Genomic DNA, 13,734 nt, shown 5'->3' on the forward strand with positions numbered 1-13,734 from the left:
CTTTTTAACTTGTTAAATCACGGTTTCTGTGATAAACTGACATTTTAAAAAGTGTGTATCTGGTCGGGACACACCTCCTCACAGACCTTCAGCTCTGCTTCAAATTCGTCCTTTTACGGCCTTTTAATTATTGGACAATTTGTTGTTTTTCTTGCAGACTAACTTTTGCATACTTAGCTCCGTCTTTGGTGTCAAAATGTCGACGTAGATTGTACCGACCCCGCCTCAAAACACAAAAAACATACAGGTTTTTCTCCTCAAAGCACAAACTCATATTCAACTTCACCTTTATTCCTCCCAACTTCCTTCCACACCAACAATTTTCCTCTTCATGAACATTTTGTGATGATCATTTGCAAATATTTCTCAGTTCCACTTGTTGGGAAAATCTCATTAGTTTATTGTCAGTGCACACATTAAAGCAGCACAGACTTATTTTAAAATGACAGTCATGCCTTTTAATTTATCTTCTCACGGGCCACATAAAACGATGTGGGGGGCCGCATTTGGCCCCCAGGCCTTGAATTTGACACATGTGCCATAAGGTAATAGTAAAAGCCAAAGTTAAATCCGTCAACTGGACAAAAAGTTGTAGGAGTGAAGACGTTTCGCTGCTCGTCCAAGCCGTTTCTTCAGTTTTGGTCAGATTACTGCTGGACACTGCCTTACATCTGTCTGAAGGAGGAGTTAACTACAGCTATTGTTTAAAGATTTGACAGATTTAACTTTGGCTTTTACTCTGGATCAGACGTAGAAGACTGAGGGATTACACAGACACCGTCATAAGGTAATATTATTTTGTTTAGAGGTATTTCTGAGGCCTGGTAGTCAAGGGTTTATGCCATGAAGTTATATGTTCAATTCCCAGTATAGGGCCTTTCTATACAGCTTTTGCATATTCTCCTCATGCCTGTGTAGAGCCTCTTTTCCACCGGCATGGTTCGCCTCGCCCAGGCTTCTTTTGTTTTATTTTATTTTATCTTTTATTTTATGTATTTTTTTATTTAATTTAGTTTAATTTAATATACTTCTTCCAGTTTATCATTAGGTTTCTGTGCATTATTTTATTTTGTTTTATTTATTTTATTGTATTTACTTTTTATTTGTTTATTTATTTGATTTGTATTTATTATTATTATTATTATTATTATTATTATTATTATTATTATTATTATTATTATTATTATTATTATTATTATTATTATTATTATTATTATTATTATTCAGGTGTCCACTGGATTCTCTGGTTTCCCTCAAAAACATAAATGTCAGATTGGCCAAAGAGGTGGCAAATTTCTAACAGATGAAGTCATTTTTTTTTTCTTTTTTTTTTTGACTTTCTTAAACCTTAAAACCAATTCCAAAATCTATTCACAAGATGAATCCACTCAGGTCAGACTTTGTAACTCCTGTAGACACGTTTTTTTGCAGTGAATAAGTCAAACAGAAACAAAAGAGACGAGCTATAGATGAAGGAACGATGCCACAACACTTACATTGATTCCTTCCCATGAAAACTCTGAACGTCCATGCTGAGGGAGAGAAATAGGGATGGGGTTGGAAAGAGTAAGACAGAGCCAAAGATCACGTGCATGGGGCGAGATGAGAGAAAAGAGACAGAGAAAGGCCAGTAGGGGGCGTAGTTTCACATTAGACATGCAAAGGAAATGAACAGGGAAGAGAAGAAGAGGCAGATACTCAGGATTTTCCAGTCAAGAAGCAAAATGACAAGCGATTCAGAACCAGGATCAGTTTTAGATTAGCATAGCGCAGCACCGTGACTATGCTCTGGATGAGGGATTTGAGGGATTAGTTCATATTGGTTAGAGAAATGCTGGTGTGGAATAGCAAGGATAACGCAGGAGAAAAAATGGTTTCTTAAAATGATCTGGACTCCAAATATTCAGCATAAATATTTTTTTGCTTTTTTGTGAGTAAAAAAATGATTAAAAAAAGCTGAAAACTGATTTAATTTCAAAGTTGCAAACAGATTAACTCAAAAAATCCAATATAAACGTGTTCTATGTACAGTTGCGGCTCCTTTCCATGGAGATGTTATCGCCTTGCCCTAGAATATTCCACCGTATAGTATTAAACTTGTCTGTTGCCATGGAGACGAGCGTGTCACATGTGTAGAGTCACGGCAAGAACAGGAAGTTTAATGCAAAACTGTGGAACATACAGGTAAATCTCCACAGAGAAAAGCAGGTGGCGCATCCTCCTCAAGAAAAGTTACATAGTGCACCTTTAAAATGTGTTGAGTTGGTTTAGGAAACACGAAATAATAATAAAATAATAATTTGTTGTAAGTACCTCAGCCTAAATACGTTTTAAACATACTTTTACTCCACTGTTGGTAATAAAGTAAATAATACCACACCACATGCACTGTTTTTTTCTTATTTTTTTTATATTTTATATTCAAATCCTCAAAGTATTTACCTGTCCTGAAATATTTAGTGTTATGTAACTTTTTTTTTTCTTTCTTTTTACTACTTTCTACATGTTAAATTCACACAGAAGACATCAAATATATGAAGTAAGATGTATGGAATTATGTAGTAAAGAAAAAAAAAAGTTAAATAACGACTTGATTTTTTTGATAAAGTGAAGAGTGGATACATAGAGGATTATTATTATTATTTCACTTTTTTCCTTTACTACATAATTCCATATATCTTACTTCATATATGTGATATCTTCTGTGTGTGTATAAAATGTAGAAATGTAGTAATAAAAATAAAGAAAAAAAACACTGAATGAGGCTGTGTCCAAACTTCTGGTCGTGTATTTTTAATCATCAGTCATTCTAAAACAAGTCAAAAAACAAGAACATATTTATTTAACAAATTCTCATTCACACTGTTGACCTGGGACAATGGGCCGTGTGCTTCAAATGACTCTAAATTAGAAAAAAACAAACAACTAAAACTCAAAATAACATAGAGGCTGATCTGACCTCACAAATATTGTTTTTTGCAGCGCAGTACGACAAGCTGCCTGTAGGGGGCTGAGGTTACAGCGTGTGTGTCGGGGTGTGTGTGTGTTATAGTAAACAGTAGGGGTGTGTGTGTTATAGTAAACAGTACGTGTGTGTGTGTTATAGTAAACAGTACGTGTGTGTGTGTTATAGTAAACAGTACGTGTGTGTGTGTTATAGTAAACAGTACGTGTGTGTGTGTTATAGTAAACAGTAGGGGTGTGTGTGTTATAGTAAACAGTACGTGTGTGTGTGTTATAGTAAACAGTACGTGTGTGTGTGTTATAGTAAACAGTACGTGTGTGTGTGTTATAGTAAACAGTACGTGTGTGTGTGTAAACAGTACGTGTGTGTTATGGGTGTGTGTGTAAGAAGTACGTGTGTGTGTTGTATTAAACACTACATGTGTGTGTGTTATATGTGTGTAAAAAGTACATGTGTGTGTCAAATAATGTCCCACTTCCGGTGAGGAGTTGGTTGTGGCGGGACAATTTCCTTTATTAGCGGTGACGTCAGACGCCAAGACCTGTCTCATGCTGCTCCTGCTGTGGCTGATTCTGGCTGTTTCTGGCTGTTTCTCTTGGCAATTTCATGGAAGAAAATACATAAAACTACATTTGGACTCGACAGATACTTACCGCTATCACTATCCGCTCAACGGTAAGCAATTTAATTGATGTTCTACAAAGTTATGCATGTTTTGCGGAGCTGCGGATCTCCCTTTTAACACGCGTCGGGAGTAACGCTAACAGTAGCATTTAGGACAATGCGGTCGGCGCGACCAAGAACGGTCTTTTTGGTTTAATTTTTACTTTATTCACATCTTTGCGTAAGCCGAACCTTTTGCCATAAAGACTAGTGTTAATTTATTACTTTATTTTGATTGAATTTGATCCGGTTCGCTGCTTTTGGTTACTTTTTGAACACTGAGTTGAGATAACAATGATGTTTTGAATAGGGCATTCTTATGTGATGCGCAGCATTAGAAGCTCCATGTTTTGTTTTAGGCTTAGACGCCATGACATTTGATTTATTGATGAAATTTAAAAGTGCACTTTACTTGATTTGACCTGAATTGACTTTACTTGACTTTACCTTACTTTACCTGACTTTACTTTGCTTTGCTTTTTAAAATCAAAGCTAGTTATTGGAATTATTATTTAATTGTTATTGATAAGTTAATTTCTATGTAACAAAGAATTAATTGGTTATATATACTGCATGTATGACATGTATTTATTTGTTATTTATTTATTGACGTTATAGTAATGATGAATTACTTTAAGATAATTTATTAATTGTATGCTAATTTTATTTTTGGTTTACTGACCCTGTTTTTAGGTCAGGTTTTTTTCCCCTGCACTGAATCCCATGACAACCTCACAATAACCTGGATGGCGAGCTACCCTTTTCCTTCATAGACTGGTAGGAACAAACGAACCTTTTCATTTTCCTGCTTTTTTTTGGATTATAACAAGTTTTGGATCATAAAGACATTACACATTGAACACAACCTTTGGAACAAATACTCGAACCTGGAACTGGAACGGGACATTTTTTTGGGGGGTTCTGTTGCATTACATTTTGTTTTTTTGTATTAATCATATATAAAGTAATTTCATATTTATAATTCATTGTGTATATGTATATATATATTATTGCATACCTGCCTAAATACCTAATATTGAACTTAATATATATTATTTTTTGACTAAGACTCCGTGTTGATGTATTTATTCACACACACTGGCTCCCTACCGTACCTACATCTGGTCACATTGCAGTCAGGTCCTAATTAGCCCCTAGTTGCGTTACATGTGTGTGTGTTATAGTGAACAGTATGTGTGTGTGTAAACAGTACGTGTGTGTTATGGGTGTGTGTGTAAAAAGTACGTGTGTGTGTTGTATTAAACACTACGTGTGTGTGTGTGTGTGTGTGTTATATGTGTGTAAAAAGTACATGTGTGTGTGTGTGTGTGTGTGTTATAGTAAACAGTAGGTGTGCGTATGTGTGTGTGTGTGTGTGTTGTATTAAACAGTATGTGTGTGTTATGTGTGTGTCGGGGGTGATAAGCTCGAGCCTCTCTCAGCCGCACTGACACTCTAACCCAAGGACACCCTAAACTGCTGATTTACACATTCAAGGCCGACGGCACAATTTATCTCACAGACAAAATAAACATCAACTTCATCCACGAGTTTAAAGTGAAACTGCGTCGATCGAGCCGTCAATAAACAACGACCACGACACGTTTACCGCACATCCACGTTTAAATGGACTCTCAGGAGTTTAAAGACGTGTTCCAACGCTGTTTCCTCCTCAAAAACAGACCTGGAGTTGTGTTTTGTCTCATTCACACATGTTTGAGTCACACTTTATTATCTCCAAACGCTCTGATCCACCTTGTGATGTCATCAAGTGGTAGTTTTCAAGTTAACACTGACCTTTTTTACCTTTGGTTCAGTGGAGATCGGCAATTCCAGAGCTGAAATGATCCAAATGATTCTAGAAATGAAGGTGTGTGGAGTTTAAAAACACAGCGGAGCACTTCCTGTATCACCACATGATGACATCACAAGGTGGAACAGAGTGTTTTCAGTTGTGTGTTAAACATGTAAATGAAACAAAACACAACTCCAGGTCTGTTTGTGACGAGGAAACGACATTATAACACAGATCAGAAAACAGCGTAACATGTGCCCTTTAACACTGCTGCTTTAAAGGTGCACTATGTAACTTTTCCGTTGGAGTGTCTGCCACCTGCTTCCCTTCATGAACACATTATTGTTTTACCTTATATGCTCCATAGTGCGGCATTTAACGCATCTATTTCTTTGTAGACAAGTAGAAGACAAAACCATAGGTCATAGGTCAGATCTGCGGTGAGGCGACCCCGCTCATTGTAAGACAGCTTGTTTTTCAGTGTATATTTTTAGCAATCAAACAGCTGTGGTATAGATTACATTAAAGCCACACTCTGGAACCATAGACTGTATATATAGACATCAAATACACTGTTTGTATGTTCATTTGTCGGCTGAGGGCGAGACGACGCTATTAGCAACAACAGCTCTTTGACAATTGCGCGCAACTGATTCAATAAATCTGACTTTTTTGATTCAAGACAACTTCTCTAGTGAGTTCATATATTTTTGAGGTTTTTAGTATTAGAAATTCCACAACAATACCAACATTCTCGCTCCGGATTGGCTGTTTGGTTGCTATGATACTCACGGTCAGAGTTCCAATTATAGAATTCATCTCCAATTTAGCCGCTATAACTGCTAGCCTCAATTAGCTTCATTTCTGAGGTTTTTACTATTAGAAATTCCACAACAATCCCAACATCCTCACTCCTGATTGGCTCTTTGGTTGCTATGATACTCACGGTCAGAGTTCCAACTATAGAATTCATCTCCAATTTAGCCGCTATAACTGCTAGCCTCGACTAGCTTAATTTCATATATTCTTGAGGTTTTTACTATTAGAAATTCCACAACAATCCCAACATCCTCGCTCCTGATTGGCTCTTTGGTTGCTATGATACTCACGGTCAGAGTTCCAATTATAGAATTCATCATCAATTTAGCCGCTATAACTGCTAGCCTCGATTAGCTTCACTTGAGCTGGACACTGTGGATGACGTCACACTCACTTCACGTCAGTTCACGTCTTTATCGTTCTAAGCAAAGCAAAAACATCTCCACTACAGTCTGCTACGATATTTTGGAATAAACCCAGTACAAAAACGAGGATTTAGAACAGATCTAACCAAGTCTACGCGAGTACTAACCACGCGCTAAGTGAATCTAAGTGAAACCCTCCCATAATTCTATAAAACCTTTCCCTCGTCCTCATCTCCTCCCATCCATTCAGAACTTTATCTTTATAACTGCTCTGATGATCCTTGTATTACGTTAAATTGTTTACTTGTGTGCAGTGTACAGACTGTGTAATCTAATCTTACTCCATAGTGAAGGAGCAGGTAGCATATCTCATCACACTCTCTCCACATCGCTCATGCTAATCAATACAAGCCTCCCTCTTTTTCTATTCCCGTTCTTTTCTGTGTTTTTTTTCTTGTAATTCTACTCTTCGCACGCATCTCTTCTTTCTCTCCCTCCATCGCGCCGTCACGTTTTGCTCGTCTCCCTCTGTAACGGTCGGTTCATGCGGCGATAGGTTTGACACAGTTGGTTGGTAAAGCCCTTCGAGCAGCTTTCCCTCTGCGCGTTCAAACAGCTCTGACTCTCACACTGTAAAAACAACGTGCCCACATATCCGGTGAATTCAAATGCGAATCTTGATTTGACTTTTAGATTTCATTTTCTGGTCCATGATTTTATAAGGAATATCAACCTATACAGTAGTTTTAATAATTCTTGCCTCAGTTATTTGACTTCTACTACTGCTACTACTCATAGACTGTATATATAAATGGACATAGCTAACGTGCTAATAGGAAGTGATCATGGGCGCGCTTCCAGCTCCATCGACTCTAGCTTCAATTCCCTTTCTATTGAAAAACTGTGGCTCTTCTGTCTGTCATTTTGGTCTTAAATGTTCGTATTAACCTGCTCTACATGACCCTAGTGTTTTTTTCATTTTGCTATTGTGTCTGTAAATCAAGATATAAACAGTAATAACACTTAATATCAGGTGCCTTATTTCCCTGAAGTCGCTCTCGCTAGCATTAGCAACAGATTTGATTGACAGCGTTGCTAAGCGAAGAGGAAAGGGCATTTTCTTCATCAGCCTGGGCTACAAAATTTGCCCCTATAACACTATGGGTGACGTCACACTCACTTAATCCACTTTTTTATACAGTCTATGCTACTACTACTATGAGTATTACTGCGACTACTACAACTACTAACACTACTACTATCACTAATTTCATACTCCACTGACATATATTGTTTTATTTTATTAGGAAATCTATATTGAAATCAAGAAAAATGAACCTCCAAAAATCCTAACAACAATAATGCTAACAGTAACTAGCATGCTAAAGCACACCAGCATTATTTCCTGGTTCACGTAGGATACAAATTATCAATAAATATAGATGCAGACGGCACAAAGCGCTTTCATTTTGACCCTAAGAGCTGCTTATGTCTGAGGAAAAACAAATTTTACTTTATTATCAGTATTTATGGACCAGACCAGGACTAAACCAGGACTAAACCGAGGAACAAAAGAGCTACTTTCTTTTAAAATATAAAAAATCTGTACTGGGGAAAAACAAATTTGACATTATTAGACGAAAAAAATAGGTTCAACGAAATAAAAAATCTGACTTTGAATCAAGCTAAAATAATTAGGTTGAAGTGAATATTAAAAACAAGATAAATATTCTGATTTCAAGCCATTTAACTCTTGTAAATATTGTTTTTTACAGCGCTCAAGATGGCCGCCTGTGCATTCTTGGTATTTTCCAGTTGAAGGGCATTCTGGGGCACGATGCATAAATAAATGATCGTCCACGGCCGTGCATTTGGAGGAAAAGCTGAGTTCTGTGCGTTTTAATCCAAAATGGTCGTCTCTCCTGCGTCTTCAACGGCACAGATCAGTTAACCAGGAAAAGAGAGGGATAAAGACTGAAGAAAGGAGACAGAACATGGAAAAGGGGGGCATAAGGATTGAAGCAAAGAGAGAGAACATGGAAAAGAGGGAGATAAAGACCAAAACAAAGAGAGAGAATGTGGAAAAGAGGGAGATAAAGACCAAAACAAAGAGAGAACATGGAAAAGAGAGGGACAAAAACCAAAACAAACAGAGAATGTGGAAAAGAGGGAGATAAAGAGCAAAGCAAAGAGAGAGAACATGGCCACTAGAAGAAGAGATGATTTGATTTTCAAAAATGATTATCTTTGTGAATTAAAATGACTTGAATTCAAAATATTATCCAAATTGTACTTGTTTTAAGATGTTTCTGATTTGTTAGCTAGAAGGACATCCATTTTATATTCATATCTAACTTGTTTTTTACCCCACTGGCAGATATTCATTTATAATTCTAAATCTTCAAATCAATGAACTACATCACCCTTTAGCACCATGAATAGATAAAAGAGGGAAATATGCTAACTCGGATAAATGATAAATGTATTTAGTAAACTTTTTTCCATATTATAATTGAGAAAATACTGCGTTTGGTTCAGTTATATTGAACAAAATACAGTAGAATTACAGATGTGTCCTGTTCCAGTGGAGACTCGTGACATTTAATTACTGCTATTAACAATAATGACACATAGTTAGCGTTAGCACTGCTGTTTCCACACCATTAGCATGTTCTTATTGAGCTGGGAAGTGAAGTGTTATTCATAAAACATGACAGAACTTCAAAATCTGGACTAAACTGGGATTAGAACCAGACCAAGACTAAACCAGGATGAAACCTGGACTAAACCAAACCTAAACCAGAACTAAACCAAGACTAAATCATGATTAAATCGGGATTAAACCAGGATTAAACCAAACCTAAACCAGGACTAAACCAAGGCTAAACTAGAGCTAAACCAGGACTAAACCAGACCTAAACCAGGGCTAAACCAGGACTAAACCAAGGCTAAACTAGAGCTAAACCAGGACTAAACCAAACCTAAACCAGGGCTAAACCAGGACTAAACCAAGGCTAAACTAGAGCTAAACCAGGACTAAACCAGACCTAAACCAGGGCTAAACCAGGCCTAAACCAGGGCTAAAACAGAACTAAACCAGTTCTGGCTAAACCAAAGCTGAACCAGGGCTAAACCAGGACTGAACCGAGGCTAAACCAGGGCTAAACCAGGACTAAACCAGAACTAAACCAGGGCTAAACCAGGGCTAAAACAGAACTAAACCAGGGCTAAACCAGGACTGAACCAAGGCTAAACCAGGGCTAAACCAGGACTAGAACAGGACCAAGTCTACATCAGGACTAAACTGACCTCCAACCAGGACCAATCCATGCCCCAAATATATCTATTCCATAAAATCAACAACATTTAACCAAGTCAAAAATATAAAAATACGGCTTTCTATCGTGAATTCAAATCATTTTAAATCATCGTAGACATGTTTTTGCAGTGATATGGAAATGAAGCATGAGGCGATGAGTCAATAGAATGGGACAGTGTTTTTCTCATTGTGAAACAGTGTTAAACAGACTGGAGCTGGCTACTCTGTTAAACTGAGCACTACACACTGGACACGTGTACTTCCCTCACACAGGACTTAAAGCAGCAGCAACATTCCCCCCAGGAGTGGAGTGCCGCTGGGGAATGCCATTTTTCCAAAGTCCCGTCCACTTTGGAAAAATGCCGTTTGTGTGTGTGTGTTTGTGTGAGCACTGACCTGCTCTCCATCCTTCTGGACTGGCACGCCATCTGCCGCTGGAAGAGAGCACACGAGACAAGTGTTAAAACGTCTATTTGATCCAAAACATGAACATTATACAGCAGGGAGTTGATTATATTGTTCTCATGATGTTAAAACCCGATTCTGATACCACAATGATAATAAAAACACGCTTACTTTAGACAATACAATCTGATTTTCAACATTAAATGGTAGTACTTTGTTTTTTCTATTCCCAGAAAACAAAGTCTCCACCTGGATTTAACTCAGTAAATATGTTGGTGTTGCTGCAGTTGGTCCGGTCGAGGTTCAGCAGAATGAGGTCACCTGAATAAACTGAACCAGGTTATTCCATCAATGGATTTGTTCTTCCCTGATGACACGGACAGATTCCAAGATGACAATGCCAGGATTCATCAGGCTCAAATTGTGAAAGAGAGAGACAGGAGCATGAGACAGAGAGAGACAGAGAGAGAGAGAGAGGGGCAAGAAGGGAGAGAAAGGGAGGCTGAGAGGGAGAGGGGAGAGAGAAAGGGAAGCAGAGGGAGAGGGGGAGGAAGAGAGAGAGCGAGAGAGAGAGAGAGAGAAAGCTGAGAGAGGGAGAAACAGAGGCAGAGAGAGATGCACAGAGAGAGAGAAAGAAAGAGAGAAAGAAAGAGAGAAAGCAGAGAGATGGAGAAACAGAGGCAGAGAGGGATGCACAGAGAGAGAGACAGAGAGAGGAAGAGAGAGGGGGGGAAAGGGAGACAGAGAGAGAAATAGAATCAGAGAGGGAGAGAGAGAGGGCGGCAGAGAGAGAAAGAGAAGCAGAGAGAGGGAGAAGCAGAAAGAGAGAGACAGAGAGAGGGAGAGACAGAGAGAGAGATGCACAGAAAGAGAGAGAGAAAAAACAAAGAGGGAGAGAGAGAGGGAGGCTGAGAGAAAGAGAAGCAGAGAGAGGGAGAAGCAGAGAGAGAGAGAGAGAGACAGAGACATCATTTTCACACATGGATCGTCCACCACAGAGTCCAGACCTTAACCCCATTGAGAATCTTTGGGATGTTCTGGAGAAGCTGCAGCGTCAGACTCGACCATCATCAATGCAACAGGTGGAAAATTAATGCAACACTGGATGGAAATAAAGGCAGTGTATCTGTGTACTCCCTCAGAGTCCAGTAGTTCCATCGTGGTCCATGGGTGTAAACTAGTCTATGTGTCTTATACTTGTGAAAGATTCAGCTCAAGATCTTTCTAAAGCTTCAGGAAAGGTGCATTTGTGTCCTGTGAATGTGACTTTTTTTATTTCGACATTTGTTTGAATGAGTCTCTGGTTTTGATATTAGTTTCAATATCGATTAGTGTCTGATTGTTTTAAAATGAATTCAGGTTTGGATTTGTGTAGTTTTTATTAGGTGACCCCATGATAAGAGATTTCAAAAGAACTTCAATTAATAAAAAAGATTAAAGTCAAGTCATATTTCACTCAAGGGAATCATACTTTTGCAGTGCACAAGGACCGGGCATCAAATTATGACTTTAAAAAGAGGAAAATATAGCTGAAATCACGGACTGTCGAGGCACAATTATTATAAAGATCACATGTAATTACAATGTTCTGATCCTCATTATGTTACAGTGTTTGTTATTTACAGTCAGTACAAGGATAAAGTTCTTCACCAGACGCTCTTACGATCCACGAATATCGAACCTAAACTGTCAGAACTCATTTTTCTTTCAGTAGTTTGACTATAGCGAGCTTGCTTCAAATATTTCTGACTCTATATTTCAAGACAAATTCAATTTCCAAGTTGTGGATAAATTAATTTGTCTTGAAAATCTAGATCAGGGATGTCAAACTCATTTTCACCGAGGGCCACATCAGCAAAATGGCCGCCATCAAGGGCCAGATGTGACTGTGTGACAGTGTAAATGTCACTAAATGTAACCGAATGTCATGTAAAATAAATTTAATTACTTTTTAACTTGTTAAATCACGGTTTCTGTGATAAACTGACATTTTTTAAAGTGTGTATCTGGTCGGGACACACCTCCTCACAGACCTTCAGCTCTGCTTCAAATTCGTCCTTTTACGGCCTTTTAATTATTGGACAAATTGTTGTTTTTCTTGCAGACTAACTTTTTCATACTTAGCTCCGTGTTTGGTGTCAAAATGTCGACGTAGATTGTACCGACCCCGCCTCAAAACACAAAAACATACAGGTTTTTCTCCTCAAAGCACAAACTTATATTCAACTTCACCTTTTTTCCTCCCAACTTCCTTCCACACCAACAATTTTCCTCTTCATGAACATTTTGTGATGATCATTTGCAAATATTTCTCAGTTCCACTTGCTGGGAAAATCTCATTAGTTTATTGTCAGTGCACACATTAAAGCAGCACAGACTTATTTTAAAGTGACAGTCATGCTTTTAATTTATCTTCTCGCGGGCCACATGAAAGGATGTGGCGGGCCGTATTTGGTCCCCGGGCCTTGAGTTTGACACATGTGATCTAGAATCATGTCTCTCCCTTGTCCGCACGCCTTCCATCACAGAACCAAACATGAACGATTCCTCTTTCTCAGTGACACAAGTGAAAGAAGAAGCTCACAGGTCACAGATTATTTACACAAAATGTCATCTCTGTCTCCTCAGATTAACAGCGTTTAGTCCTTCACTCTTGATAATGCAGAAATCCACAATGTTTTTAAGTCCTCTGATATTTTTTCCCCATAAACAGTCGTACTTATTTTGATACAGACGGACCATGCATGTCCCTGATTGGCTAACCCACCTGTCAATCACGCCCATATTATATTTTCAGCTTGTAGTGTGGCCAGACATGTGTGCAAGTGTCTCTGCCAAACTTCGCTTCGCTATTTTGTTTATTTTGTGATTCAAAAACACAATTCAGCCATATAGTTTTTGGATTTACATGATTTAAGACGATTCTGACCAGCTTTTTATTCATTTAAGGAGCTGAAAAATCAATCGTTACGTGCAACCGTGCAAAAGACGAAGAGGAACCCAGCATCTAAAGATTGATTTTATTGAACAACAACTGACTTCTAAGGTGAACTACGGATCTCATTGGAGGAAACTCTGAAAGAAGAGCTTAAAACCTTGAAGGAAATTGGCTCTTAAAGCTGGAGGAAAAGATAAAGGTGCCCCTCACTCTCCCCTTAAATATGTTTGATCCGCAGGTGTCTCTGTGGTGGTGATGGGCTTGGCTTTTTTATTAGTTTGGCCGAGGGTGCGAGTTATAATCAGATGTGATTTATATGTGAAATATCTGTTTTTTTCTTCATTATTATGCATTTTTTGGCTGGTGCGATTTATACTCAAGAGAGACTTAAACTGGAATTAGAACCAGAACTAAACATTAAACAGACCAAGACTAAACCAAGACTAAACCAGGATTAAACCAGGA

General features: G+C 38.2%; 2 protein-coding genes across 4 annotated transcripts in view; one reads left to right on the top strand and one right to left on the bottom strand.

Annotated features, from left to right (window-relative positions):
- Nucleotides 1-13,734, top strand: part of zyx (zyxin) — a 282,791-nt gene that overhangs the window by 184,576 nt on the left and 84,481 nt on the right. The window lies entirely within an intron of this gene.
- Nucleotides 1-13,734, bottom strand: part of fam131bb (family with sequence similarity 131 member Bb) — a 60,731-nt gene that overhangs the window by 10,719 nt on the left and 36,278 nt on the right. For 2 of the 3 annotated variants that reach the window (XM_055228128.1, XM_055228127.1), the window contains exons 2-3: nucleotides 10,323-10,360; nucleotides 1,497-1,532 (exon numbers count right to left, since the gene is read on the bottom strand). Coding sequence is in view for 2 of the 3 variants with exons in the window: in XM_055228127.1 (XP_055084102.1) it covers nucleotides 1,497-1,532; nucleotides 10,323-10,360 (74 nt within the window). In the remaining variant the exon portion in view is untranslated. The remainder of the gene's footprint in view (nucleotides 1-1,496; nucleotides 1,533-10,322; nucleotides 10,361-13,734) is intronic. The other variant, XM_033981171.2, reaches the window with a different exon arrangement.

This window comes from Periophthalmus magnuspinnatus, chromosome 16, assembly GCF_009829125.3.
Source record: "Periophthalmus magnuspinnatus isolate fPerMag1 chromosome 16, fPerMag1.2.pri, whole genome shotgun sequence".
NCBI lineage: Eukaryota > Metazoa > Chordata > Actinopteri > Gobiiformes > Gobiidae > Periophthalmus > Periophthalmus magnuspinnatus.